The sequence below is a fragment of the Carlito syrichta genome, unplaced genomic scaffold, assembly GCF_000164805.1.
Source record: "Carlito syrichta isolate Samal-C Ts95f unplaced genomic scaffold, Tarsius_syrichta-2.0.1 Scaffold308105, whole genome shotgun sequence".
NCBI lineage: Eukaryota > Metazoa > Chordata > Mammalia > Primates > Tarsiidae > Carlito > Carlito syrichta.
The window spans coordinates 342,808-356,618 of NW_007252201.1; the positions used below are offsets into that span (position 1 = coordinate 342,808).

The 13,811-nt window shown below is 40.9% G+C and overlaps 1 protein-coding gene and 1 pseudogene across 1 annotated transcript in view; both read right to left on the reverse strand.

The window, feature by feature from the left end:
* Positions 1-424: 424 nt before the first annotated feature.
* LOC103267338 lies at positions 425-1,837 on the reverse strand (annotated as a pseudogene).
* A 1,496-nt stretch (positions 1,838-3,333) lies between these two features.
* The window catches only part of SP100 (SP100 nuclear antigen), a 106,847-nt gene continuing 96,369 nt past the window's right edge, over positions 3,334-13,811 (reverse strand). The window contains 6 exon segments of the mRNA XM_021716002.1: positions 3,334-3,489; positions 4,615-4,758; positions 5,292-5,363; positions 5,662-5,770; positions 7,607-7,722; positions 12,090-12,131. Coding sequence (XP_021571677.1) covers positions 3,379-3,489; positions 4,615-4,758; positions 5,292-5,363; positions 5,662-5,770; positions 7,607-7,722; positions 12,090-12,131 — 594 coding nt within the window. The 3' untranslated portion in view covers positions 3,334-3,378.

Here is a 13,811-nt window from a genome sequence, read left to right on the forward strand (position 1 = left end):
TCCCTGCTTTACCTTTTGACAGCATTAACTGTAACATATTTAAATGTTAAGTCTCCATCCCAAGGTAAACCTGGGTCATATGTAACATGCATGCTAATTCAGCATACATGTGTGTGACCTCCCTTAATGAGTATTCATAGTCCCTCCTTCAACCTGTTAAATATGTATACTTGGCCAATATGTTCAGCATAAACCTCTGTTCCACCCTCCCCTCCCTTGAGGTGTCTGGGCTCTGCCAGAAGCTATGCTCCCAGCCTGTCAGGACAGCCACCTTGCAGACTGTAACCTTTGGAGGAAATAAAATCTCCTTCCCAAATGATTATGAGATTTTTCAGTTGAAAAACTTTTGAAGAGGTAATTTATATTTTTTCTTGTTTCCTCACTGTTTAATAGGACACATTTTAATATAAAGACAAATGATCAGTATTTTATACACTGCACTTTCTTCAGAAATTCTAGAGCAAGGGATCACTTCATATTTCCATTGACAGTTCATTTCCAGTTCAACATTGCAGATTAAATACAGAACTATTTAGAAAATAGCTGAACTTTCAGATGACGTTGGCTTCTACTATATTGCAGAATTCAAGATTTCTCCGACGTTAATACAGAATCAAAAGTGGTGGGTAAAACTTTGTAAATTGCTTGTGCTTGTTCCAGGAGGTTGCACTGATAAACTCATAGGCTGTGTTCTTCATTTCTTGCAGCTGTGTTCGTCAGTTTTTTTCTGCCCTCAGACTGTTATCATAACACGCCATCCAGATGAATAAATATAGAACACACCTATGCAAAACACTAGACAGATCCGATATTGATACCCTATATCACATTGGGAAACTCTCATAATAAATTCTTACTCCAGGGGAATAAAATGTGACTTTCCAACTTGCTGGGTAACATCTATGTGATTTATAAGGTCTAATGGCCCCTCAAGACTTTTTCCCCTCAGAGAGTTCCAGTTTCTCAATGGCACCCACAGATTTTTATTTGAAATTCTGCACAGTTATCTGAATTATCATTGGCCCTGAGCTTTTGGTGGAAGAGTCTGTATTGAGGGTGGCCACAGTGCTCAACCATGAAAGACCCCCAAGTCTGTACTCTACAGACTTGCTCCTAGTACTGATTGCACTGCTATTGCTGTGTCATGTTTTGCCTTTCCAAAATATTTTCCACCATAACTTGATCTAGAGAAAATCTCTATAGAATAAATATTGTTTTACTGTCTTCAAAGGTTCCACAGACAGCAGTCTGAACAGATAGCCTCCTTTCATTCTTTCATGGTCAATTCTAACCAGAGAAATAATGTACCTTGCAGCCTTGGGCCCATCCTTGGAGCTGCCTGTGCTTTGTTTCTGTTGGAATTAGGACACATATTTTTTCAAAATATTCATATCTTTAGTATTTTTTCTATTAGAAAATGTCAGATATTAGAACATATATCTTTCTTGTAAACATTGGTTGTGTCTTTTCACACAGTTTAGCATGCATATATAAAAATTAGATATATTTATATATTTTTGTAAATTTAAGAACATATAAAATATATTTTTATATATTTTACTGTTCCATTAGGTTTTTTAGCTTATCATATTATACACAGGACATTTTTAGCTGGAGATGGTATTAAAGTCTGAAGTCTAAGCCACCTCTCGGAGAGTTATTCACCTCCCTGGGTATCTCCTGTATATGTATACATGTTAATAAACTTATGCTTGTTTTTCTCTTGTTAATCTATTTTTTGCCATAGAAACCCCAGATAAGAATTTAGAAGAGTAGAGAACAACATATTTTTCCTTCCTTTACATGCAAGTACACTAGGGTGTCCTGGAAAAGTCATTTTCCAATAGAATCAAGAACTGTCATGGGTTTTAGTGCCTAAGTGAGAAGTGCTTCCACCAGCTGAACCAATTACAATTCCATAAATTAAAAATTGAAAATGCTAGATAGTTACTACAGGATTCCTGATGTCACTGAGTGAAAGGCAAAAAAAAAAAAAAAAAAAAAAAAAGGTGTCATCTTGTATTTAGTAAGACAGTCAGTGGCAAAAATATATAAATAACAGTAGCTCTCTGTAACAAGTGATAATCAATAATAAAATTTAATGAAAATTGGATAAATTTTTTTCATTAATAACAAAAAGTACAATGTGTATTACACTTTAGTTCTAGAATGACCCTGAGACTTTGATTTAAAGAAAAAAGAGCAAAATTCTTGGGAGAAAAAAAGAAGATCCTGTATGGGGAGAGGAAGAAAACATATTATTGAAGAACCTAATAAAAGATTTGGATAAATGGAAAGATATAATATGCTTTATAGAAAGACTATATTTTCAATTGTGACTTTCACTCCAAATTATTCAATAAGAGAATTTGTTAAGGCAATTAAAAATTTTATTAAAAAAAAATAAATGAGCAGGAATGACAAAAGTTTGGAAAAGAAGAGTTGATGAAAAAAACCCAAGTTCTGTTAAATATTTAAGGAGGCTTATTCTGAACCAAATATGAGTGACTATGACACAAGGTATAGTCTTATGGATCCTGAGAATGTGTGCTCCAGGTGGTTGGGTTACAGCTTGGTTTTATACATGTTAGGAAGTCAGAAGTTTGCAGGTAAGAACAGAAATCAGTACATATAAGGCATACATTGGTTTGGCCCAAAAAGATGAGACATCTCAAACCGAGAATGAGGCGCTTATGGGTCATAGGTAGATTCAAAGATTTTCTGATTGGCAATTGGTAGAAAGACTTAACTTCTGTCTGAAGAATTTGAAGAAATAAATGCTTGAGTTAAAATAAGAGGCCTTGTGGAAGCCAAGGTTTTGTTATGTAGATGAAGCCTCTAAGTAGCAAGCCTCAGAGAGAATAGGTAGTAGATGTCTTAAAGGTGTCAGGTATCTGTAGGATATTTCTCTACAGATGCAAATTTCCCTAAGAGACAATTTTGCAGGGCCATTCCAAAATATGTGAAATAAATATATTTTGGGGTAAAATATTTTTATTTTCCTTAGGACCTGCTATGTGTCATGTGATGCTATTCCAAAGTCAGGCTAAAATTTGGTGTCTTATTTCCACAAAGTCTGTTTTACCAGTCTTATGAGCTCTATTTTGATGTTAATGCTAGTCAGTTGTGCCTAAACTCCAAAAGGGAGAGAGTATGATAAGATGTGCCTGAACTCTTTTTTTTAGCCTGAAATTTAGGTTTTCAGGTTTCCCTAGACCCAGAGAGGGCCCTTTTAGTCTGCTGGGGTGCTTAGAATTTTCTTTTTGGTACAGAAGTGTGATATAATGCTTGCACAAGAATAGGTAGAGTTTAGTGGAATCACCAGCACATTATATATCTAGCTGCAAAAGATTCTGAATAAGGGAAATAAAAAATGGGCTATGTTAACATAACAATGTTTCTGCTTGTTTCCTGAATTGCAAAAATATTTTTGAAATTCTTTTCAAAGGTGTTCTGTACTTGAACTCCCAGTCTGACGAATTTATCTTTCTGAAAAAGCAAAGACAAAAACAATAATAGTCATTGTTGAATGAGCTTAGACTCCCAGCGTTTCAGATAATCCACATCCTCAAGTGAGGCTATCCCAAATTTAAGTGAGTATTAATCCAGTTAAGAGACGCTTACGTTCCCTGATAATTTGATCACTTCTCTTTATCTGGAAGACAGAGAAGCAAATATAGTACTGTATTGCAGTCTAATTCTTGATCAGAAATGTATTAATTGATTTAATTTTTTAAAAACTTAGCTATGTGATATTTATACACAGCATATAATTTTTATAACAGTATGATAGTCCAGAAGTGACTAAGGAAAATTAATGGTGTCTTCCTTTTCCCTTTATTCTTACCCCTCGAGGTAATCCTTATTAATTTTTTATTTTATTTTAAAGATGTGGGGTACAAATCAGGGTTAGGTACATAAGTGGTCATCTTACAGGTGATGTTTGGGCCTCCCACTAGTCCTCACTTTGTCTGGTTTGGGATCAGGTACCCCTATTAATGTTATGTGCCTCTCCTCCCCTGGCAGTGATACACTACTGCCAATCTCTTTCATGTAGTATTAAGATAAATGTTCAGAGTCCACTTATGAGACAGAACATGTGGTACTTAGTTCTTTGTTTCTGTGATAGATCACTGAGTAAAATAGACTCTAAATCCATCCAAGTTGCTATGAATTCCATAATTTTGTCCTTCTTTATGGCTGCACAATATTCCATCATGTATGGAGCTGGGAAAGTCACAGGTAAAGAAATCTAAGACTTTGATTTGGTATCTTCCTCTAGAGAGAAGAAATACTAGTTGCTTTTAGAATGTGCTTTCATTTTCTGTGGAAAGAACAGATCTGCAACCTATCATTCTCTGTGGATGAAAATTAACTATCTAGAAGTGAGTAAATTCTGAGGTCCTAGGGTCGGTCATGTTTGCAGTGATACTCTCTGGTTTGTTTTAATTTTCCCCATATGCAACACAAGGCTCTTAGAATACTTCCAGAGTTTGTACTTGTGTGAGTTTGCCACATGATGAAGGTAACTGTAATATTTACTGGATATTAGAATATGAAAGGTAAAGTGACTTATTTCAAGGAAAAAAAAGGATAGCAGGGAGAGTCACTTACCTTGTAATATACCTTGTGCTTCTCAAAGATGAGGCGCATGTCATACACAAATCCCTTCACTTGATTGTACATCTTCTCAGTTAGCCTTTTCTTGACTTTGTTTAACCACATGGAGTCCTTTGGGTTCCAAAGCCCTTTTCTGCTCTGTTAAGGAAAGGGCCAAAGGGAGATTATGAACTTGATTTTAAATCAGGTTTCCACAGATTCCTATGGTTATGGAGTGAAGGTCTGTGGGCCCCTATTTCATGTGTGGAAATTCTAACTCCCAGTGTGATGGTACTAGGAGATGAAGCCTTTGGGAGGTAATTAGGTCACAAGGGTGGAGCCCTTATGAATAGGGTTAGGGCCCTTATAAAAAGGACCCCAGCGAGTTCTCTCCCTTTCTTTCTGCCATGTCAGAACATAGCCAAAAGGCGGCTCTCTGCAACCTAGAAGATGGCCCTCTCCAGAACCTGACCATGCTGACACCCTGATCATGGACATCCAACCTCCAGAACTGCGAGAAACAAAATAAATTCATGCTGTTTAAGCTACCCGTGCTAAGGTGATTTGTTATCGTAGTCCAAACAAAAAGCTCATAAACAAGGCAAATCTAATGGTAACTTGTGCTATGGGATTCGGTTCCTAGATCTGACAAATGCCAGTTTCAGGCTTTGTTTTTTTTTTTTGTTACTTACATAATATGGCTTTGAGGCAAAAAAGAGGCTTTTTGAATCACAGTAGACCTTCAAGAGGAGCAACTCACATTTCTGCAAAAGATAGAAAATATTTGAAGTGAAATATAGCTTGGAGACCAAGAGCTCATATGCATACCCAGAGAGAACACGTGACTCACAAATATGTGGACTCAGAAAAAAACATGGAATGGGGATGTTCTATGGATTGGGAATTTTCTTTGGAACACAAATTTTAGTATTAGGTCATGGATCAAAGCATACACCATGGGCCAACAGCTTGCCTTTGGGATCTATTCCTTGAACCCTCCGCAAGACTGTCTCTTTTGGGTGAACAGAAAGGAGGAGGCTTCGGGTTAATGTCTTGACTCACCAACTGTTCCTCGGGCAGCATTTGCCTCATCAGGACCTCAGATTCCTGATAACATGGTTGACTTTCCTGAATGGGCTTTGTCTTGCAGAAGATGCAACTCCATGGGTCCCTGAGAGGTTGAGCATATAGTGAACACGGGCAGATTCTATAAATCAGTCACTGTTCCTACAGGTGGCAAAAGTCCTCTGCTCAAGAATGAATGGTGGTTTCCACGAGGTACCTAATTTCTCTCTTGGAGGCCTCTGCACTCAGAGATCCATTAGGGCTCAATAAGCTTGCCCTTCCATAGACAGTGGTAGCAGAGGTGAGTCTATTGGGTGAAAAAAGCATACCTCTTCCACAATAGTGGTACCTGTGAGTGATGAAATCTCATTCACCTCATGAGCTTGATAATGAGCTCTGTTGTCAAAATCAAGTATTTGAAATGAGATTCTTTTTTTTTTTGAATTGGTTTTTTCACTTTATTTTATTTTATTTTTATTTTTTATTTTTTTATTTTTTGAGTTGGAGTCTCACTCTGCTGCCCAGACTAGAGTGCAGTGGCCGCTCCCGGCCACCACAGCCTCGACCTGCTGGGCTCCGGCGATCCCTCTGCCTCAGCCTTCTGAGTAGCCGGAATTACAGGCGCGTGCTACCATGCTCGGCTAATTTTTTGTTGTTGTTGTAGAGATGAGGTCTCACCTGCCCAGGCGGGTCTCGAACTTGCGGGCTCAGGTAATCCACTCACCTCAGCCTCCCAAAGGTGCGGGATTACAGGCTGAGCCACCGAGATTCAGCCACCGGCTGAAATGAGATTCTTAAGCACTGGAGTCTTGGGTAAGACTCCACAAGTCAATCAGATTATAGTAAACATCAGAAGACCAGTTCTTTTTCTCAACTTTTCTGGGAAAGCACAGAGCACAAAGCATAGGCATTTTCTCTTTTGGCGTGGTCATGTCTATACCTAGAGTCTGAGCTATAGAAACTTCTTGGAAAAGAAATCTACTGACAGGGTATCAGATATCTTTCAATTGCCCCAAGATTCATTCTGCAACCTTTTCTACCAGGCTCCCTATGCTGGAAGGCTCTCAATAATCAAGTGAACACAGTAACCCATCCTAGTGATCCTCCTTGGCTACCCAGTGCTTGCTCAAGGAACATATTACAAAACACTCATGGTGCAGAGATGGCAACTATAGATGGGCTTGACAAAAAACGTTGAAATTTCTTCTTCCTTTGCAGATTGTCCAACTGGCCAAAAGTATAGGTTCATGTTGACACCCTGAAATGATGCCCTGGGAGCAGATGGATCACATTAGCCTTCTCCATTATGGAAGGAAAATGCTCTGCCCTCCTAGGGACAGACATGTTCCTAGTAGAGAATACCTTCTTGTCCACACCAATTCTGCCCACGACACTACTCACAGGATGCTTAATTTGTCTCCATGGTATCCTGCACACCATCATGTCTGTCCAAAGACACATTTTACAGCAAAGGAAGTGTAGCAGTGGGCTCACACCTGCAGATTTCACAGGTCTTATCATATGCCCTGTGACCCAGAGTCAGTTGGCTTCCGAAAGCACTTTACAGCACTAGCTTTATCAGCTCTGTGATGTTTTCACGATAGTTGGCATATGCTTTAATCCAACAATGAAGGTATAATGGCATCACCCCATTAGAGTGCACGGTTCTGGGAACCAAGTAGAGGGGATGAGGGTGACACTTGTTACTAGAACACTTAAAAACCACTTGAAGGGTTTTTGCTTCCTGTTAATCTGCCACTGCCAGCACCATTAAACAACAACTCTGGATAATACTTCTCGATCTGGATACTAAGAATCCTGCTCCCTCTGTGCTAAGACACCTAAACAACCAGAGACTGAAACTATGCAGACGGTATATGCATGGCTGCAAGAGCTGTACCACAAGAAAAAAGAGCTGGGGTTGGATGCATGTCTTACTCACTTCTCAGTTTCCACAGGTGGAATGTGGCAGTTCTCATGAAAGGATTTTGGACAAGTATCACAGCAGAACAGGCGTCCCCATTTGTGGCACACTTCACATACATTTGAGTTTTCTGGCTAGAAGAGAAGATGATATAGACATCACTGGGATTAGTGAGATTCTGGGACTCTAGAACACATGGCCTTTGCATAAACCAGGTGACACTTGTAAATTTCTTTTCTCAAAATATTAAGAAACAGCATTGAGTAAAGATTTCAGAAGATATTTTGGTCAGCAGCAAAAGTCAGGAGATGGTGATTGTGTGTCCTACAATAAAAATTTTCTGCATGAAAACAGATTCTAGCCAGGCGCAGTGACTCATACCTGTAATCTCAACATTTTGGGAGGCAGAGGTGAGAGGATTGCCTGAGTCTAGGGGTTTGAGACCAGCCCAGGCAACTTGGTGAGACGTCATCTCTACAATAAATCAAAACATTTGTTTTATTTATTTTATTTTATTTTATTTTTTATTTTTATTTTTTTGAGTTGGAGTCTCACTCTGTCGCCCAGACTGGAGTGCAGTGGCCGCTCCCGGTCACCACAGCCTTGACCTGCTGGGCTCCGGTGATCCTTCCGCCTCAGCCTTCTGAGTAGCCGGAATTACAGGCGCGCGCTACCACGCCCGGCTGATTTTTTTATTTTATTGTAGAGATGAGGTCTTGCTGCCCAGGCGGGTCTCGAACCCGTGGTCTCAGGCATTCCACTCACCTCAGCCTCCCAAAGGCGCGGGATTACAGGCTGAGCCACTGAGCCTGGCATTATTTTATTATTTATGCATGGTGGTGCATGCCTGTAGTTCCAGCTACTTGAAAGGCTGAGGCAGAAGGATCACCTGAGCCCAGAAGATCAAGGCTACAGTGACTGTGAGCATGCCATTGCACTACAGACTGGGAAGCAAAGTGAGACTCTTACTCAAAAAAAAAAAAGAGAGAAAGAAAAAGAAAAAAAAAAGAAAAAGGAAAACAGATTCTGATAGAATTGAGAAACAAAATTAAGATGAATTAAATATTATCTGAGCAATTTATTATTTTGTCGGCAAAACTTGGAATAGGGTGTCTTTTCTAACTGTCTACATTGTATCATCTAAATTACCTTAGCAAAGGGTGATTTTCTAATAATTTAATATAATGGAATAAACTTCTGAGATATCACCGCATCCCATATATATTCTTGCCATAAACTCCCCATGCATTGAAGAAAGGGCCTGGGAAGGAGTTCCTGGACATGGGTTCCATATCTGGAGAGCTCCTGGCCTGCCTCTGGGGTAGAGAAACCATGGGTACAGATGACCAGGTGAGCACCATGGAGTGCAGAGTTCTTTGGCTCTGGGATCTTGAAAGAAGATTTCCCATGATTTGGTTAATTTGGCATGTTAAGGTATTGTAATTTTTCTTCATCTACAAATTCACTATATGAAGAAAAGACAAAACAGTCACATATATGAGAAAATTCTTGACTGCAAGAGGTATCTTGCCCAAGTGCTCCCTTTCAGTGGGAGAACTTGTATCGCCTATTAGGAGCATCGTTGGGCATATCTCCACAGGGGGCTAGAGGTGGCCTGGCATGGGGCCACATAACTGCTCTTCCTTTTTGTCATAACAATAAGACTCATGGATGCTGACCACTATTTTTGGGCTGCTGGGTCAAAGTTTCTGAGCCATTATTCTTTTTTTTTTTGAGTTGGAGTCTCACTCTCCTGCCCAGACTGGAGTGCAGTGGCCTCTCCCAGCCACTGCAGCCTCGACCTCCTAGGCTCCGGCGATCCTTCCACCTCAACCTTCCGAGTGGCCAGAATTACAGGCATGTGCTACCATGCCCGGCTGATTTTTTTATTTATTGTAGAGATGAGGGCTCGTCAAGTTGCCCAGGCGAGTCTCGAACCCGTGGGCTCAGGCAATTCACTCACCTCAGCCTCCCAAAGCGCAGGATTACAGGCTGAGCCACCCAGCCAGGCTCTGAGCCATTATCTATAAGATATACTGCAAGTGGGCCCTAAGAAAGAATAAATAACACAGGCAAATCCCATGCTTAGAGTTTCATTGTCCAGGAAGCCTGCAAACTTGTGCATGTCTCCTTAATCTTTTGAGCAAGAAATTTTTTCTTTTGTTTAGAAGTGGTTATCAGGCTGCTCTACAGTAGAATTCACTGGGAACATTTAAAAAATTTTGAATGCCTATGGCTCCATCACCAGAGACTTTGATTTAGTTAGTCTGGGTTGGGCATAGGCATCAGTATGTTTTCAACATTGCCTAGACAGTTCTACCATGCAGTCATTACTGGAGATCTCTAGTGTCTAAAGCAGCAGTCTCTGGACCAGTAGCAGCATCATTGACTTTTGTTGGAAAGTTTCTAATTTGGGCTCCAACCCTCACTTACTGAATCAGGAGCCCAGGGATAGGGACCAGCCGTCTGTGGTCCATCAAGCCTTCCAGGTGATTCCAAAGGACCCTATAGATTGAACTGCACTGTTCTACAACTCAGAACTTTGGTTGTGCTGAAAAACACCACGGGAGTTTTGGAAATATCGATTCTCAGATAGCAACTCAGATCAATTCCATCAAAATCTTGAGGGTGGGACCCCAGATGATTGCAATGGGCAGCCAGGGTTGAAAAACCCACGTTCTAAAGTGATTTCTCTGATGCAAAAGCTAGGAAGTCACAACTAGAATCATTATTAGCCTATAAATTTGTCACAAGAAAGGCTATAAAAAGGGGTGAGGAATTCCTTGTTGGAACAGTTGTGTTTTCATCTTCACAGAGGGCTTGACTGTGGACTGTAAGAAATGGGTCTTTGGGGTCTGTCTCAGTCATCAGACAAGTTATGCAGACTCCAGAGATGAGAACTGTTCAATGACTGAAGGGTCCCACTTCCAGCATAAGAACAAAAGCAGTGTGGATGGATCTAGATTTTGCTAGGGAAGTGCATTTGCTAGGAAAAAAGCATTGCATCCCCTTTTCTATCTCCTCTCAATTAGTGTCCTCTATCAGTCCAACTACATGGAATTTTTTTTTTTTTTTTAGAAAGCAGGCTTTATTGAGAGGACAGAAAAGCTACCACAGTAAGAGGGGACCCGAAGAAGTTGCCCTGCATGGAATTCTTACAGCGAGAGGTGCTCCTTGCAGTTGTACAAAATGACTGATTCTGCCGAAAATGTTCATCTCGTTGCAATGAAGGGAATCAAAGTATAATTTTGTTTATAGAGGGGAATCATTCATGGTTTTGGCAGATCCCGAGGCAGGCAGCCATGCAGCAAGCAGAGAAAGGACAGTGATAACCTATAGGTCACATCAGAAAATTTACTTTAAAAGTAAATAAATTTCCAAATTAATCCAACTTGGGAAGGTCTTGTGACTCATGATGACATCCTGTCCTTGAGTAAAGAATCTTATCATGAGTCCTTCAAATGGTTGACATGCTGATTAATGCATAACCTACTGACACTAGAAAGAATGATAATTTATTTCTGGACCATAAAGTTTTACTGATTGTCTCGCATGTAGGCATTTTAGCCCATGCGTTGCAATCTGTATTATAACCTCTATATTGTACTCCCCCGTGAAAAAGGACATGTCTGGTATGAGGTGTCCCTCTCCTTTCTCCTAACCTTCCCTATAAATGTATCTCAATTTGTAACAGACTCCGGAACACTCCCAACTTTGTTGGTGTGTTTTCCCAGGTTGGTTTTCACATTTGATTTCCAGTAAATCTTTATCAAATTATTTATTCCTCAACAGCCTTAATTTTTATTGGCAATGAGGCCTATGGAATCAGAAGGTTTGCCATTTTTGAGTGCTAGTCAAACAGAGTAAAAATGCCCCATGATTTGCTAAGTGGTGATGGTTTCAATCCTAACTAACTCAGCACCCTGATGGCTTCCATAGGACTAGCCATAGGGACTCCATAAGGACTCAATTTCCCTGTGTGCACGTCTTTGCACAACTAATGACAGGGTCCCACACCCTGAACTTGTCGGCTTGGCCCAGCCTGTTTCTGGCTGATGTTTAAGAACATCTTGAACTCTGCCTGCACCTTAGAATGTTTTTTTTCAGATTTTCCTTTCCATCCCCACCACCTACTAGAAAACCTGTTAATCTCTGGTATTTGCTCCTACCTTTTAATCAGCAGGCCAACCCTATACATGACCACTTCAAGCTCCATCTTTAGAGACTCCCGTGGTCTAGAGCTTGGCTTCCTACACTCACTATCCAGGGGAAATGAGGAAATGGGAAGGTTTCTACTGAAACAAATGGAAAGAATGCTTTCACACGGAAACACCCAACCTCAGGCCCATCTACCTGGCTTGAGTGGTGCATCTGGCATTCTTTGCTCATCACACACAACATAGTTAAACGGAGAATGAGCATGCTTCAAGGGAAAGTAGTAAGGACATAGATAACATAGTTAGGGGACCACATGTGGTCATAGTTGGGAATTTGTACTTACACAAGGATCAACTAAGGTATTGTTCGGAGACTTCAGTATTTTCTGCTGAAAAGACAGAAAGACTGAGTTATAATATTGAATGTGATTTTTTGTTAACTTGAGCAGATTTTAAGGTATTCATGCCACAGCCACCTCTTTGCTTCATGTCTGCTTTTATAAGCCTACAAATCTAACTAGAAAATAATTTTTAAAAAACCCAATAAATTATGTCAGTGATAGTTTGGCCCAGTGTAAGTTCCCTTCCCTGACTCTCAGACTCAAGGTAGGCCTCTGTAAAGTCATGCAGAAGCACTGAGCTGGAGAAACTCTATTGGTTCTCCTACTGTGAGGGACCCACAGGCATGTTTCTTTAAATTAGGAAGTGCCATCCCAGCCAGAGAAGCTGCAAAGGGAATCAGGCTGAGTACATTCCCCACAGCCCCCAGTGACCAGAGTGCCAAGAGATCCAGAGGTCATGCAGTGCCCCAGCATAGAGTTTTACTGATTTCTGCAGCTCCCCGCAACACAGCCATGAAGATAAAATGCTTCCAAGGTACCCAGTCCTGAAGGTAAGTGCCTCTCCTTTCTCCTGGATCCTGAGAGTTCACATTGACCTTGGATATCTGTGGAATAATAGACTTTTTGCAGTCTGGAACAATGACTGCTTTTACCTTCAGCCTAGGGCAAAGAAACCATAGACAAACCATCCAGTGTGATCCAAGGCACAATGATAGGGGAGGTAGCCTTGTCACTGACTAACTCTCTGAGTGGCCTACATCGTTCTTGGCCTTTTGACTAAGATCAAGTGTAGTATCTGAGTGACCTAGAATCTCCTACCCCTACACCATTAGTTATTCCTCTGGGTAAGAAAATGAGGTTTACCCAAGCTTTGAGCTCTGTTCCCTAGGCCTCCTTTGCATTGCCTTATTTCATTGGCCTAGACCATCACCTGGAGCTCTGTAGTTGCTCTAAGGTTGTTTGTTGAATGAATACACAAGTGCATGAACACGTGAACACAGTTGTCACTCAGGAGAAGAGGTTTCTTAACAGCCAGTAAATGATCTGCTTGGACTTTTATATTTTATTATCCCAGAGCACCTCAGCAATCACCAGTAGGTTTAACAGGAAACTTATAAGAAGGGAAGCTACCAACAGCAGTACCTGCTACGTGGTGATGAGAGTAACACAAGCATCAAAAGTCAAGGGACTGGGTAAGGAAGACAAATTTGGAGAGACCCTCTGAGAAAGGAGGCAGTTACATCTCTAAAGCTGTGTACCCAGGGAATGGCGAGGGGGTACCCATAATGAAGGCCTGGGAAAAGGCCTTTTTTTTTTCTCTAGAATACACACAGCATGAAGACCACTGGTCCATGAACTCCTCATACTACTTCCATGGAGGGCGAATACACCTTCATACATGGAAGTGAGGTCAGCACAGCCTTTCTGGTGGGACCAAAGGGTCTCTCCACAAAGGAATTTTCCAGGTTAGCCCCTTTACAGAGCACTTCTGTCTCCCAATTAAAAAAAAAAAATCCCTTGGCCGGGCTCAGTGGCTCAGCCTGTAATCCCAGAGCTTTGGGAGACCGAGGTGAGTGAATTGCCTGAGGCTGTGGGTTTGATACCCGCTTGGGCAACTTGGCGAGATCTCATCTCTACAATAAAAATAAAAAACTAGCCGGGCGTGTGGTAGCGCATGCCTGTAGTTCCAGTTACTTGGAAGGCTGAGGTGGAAGGATCGCCGGA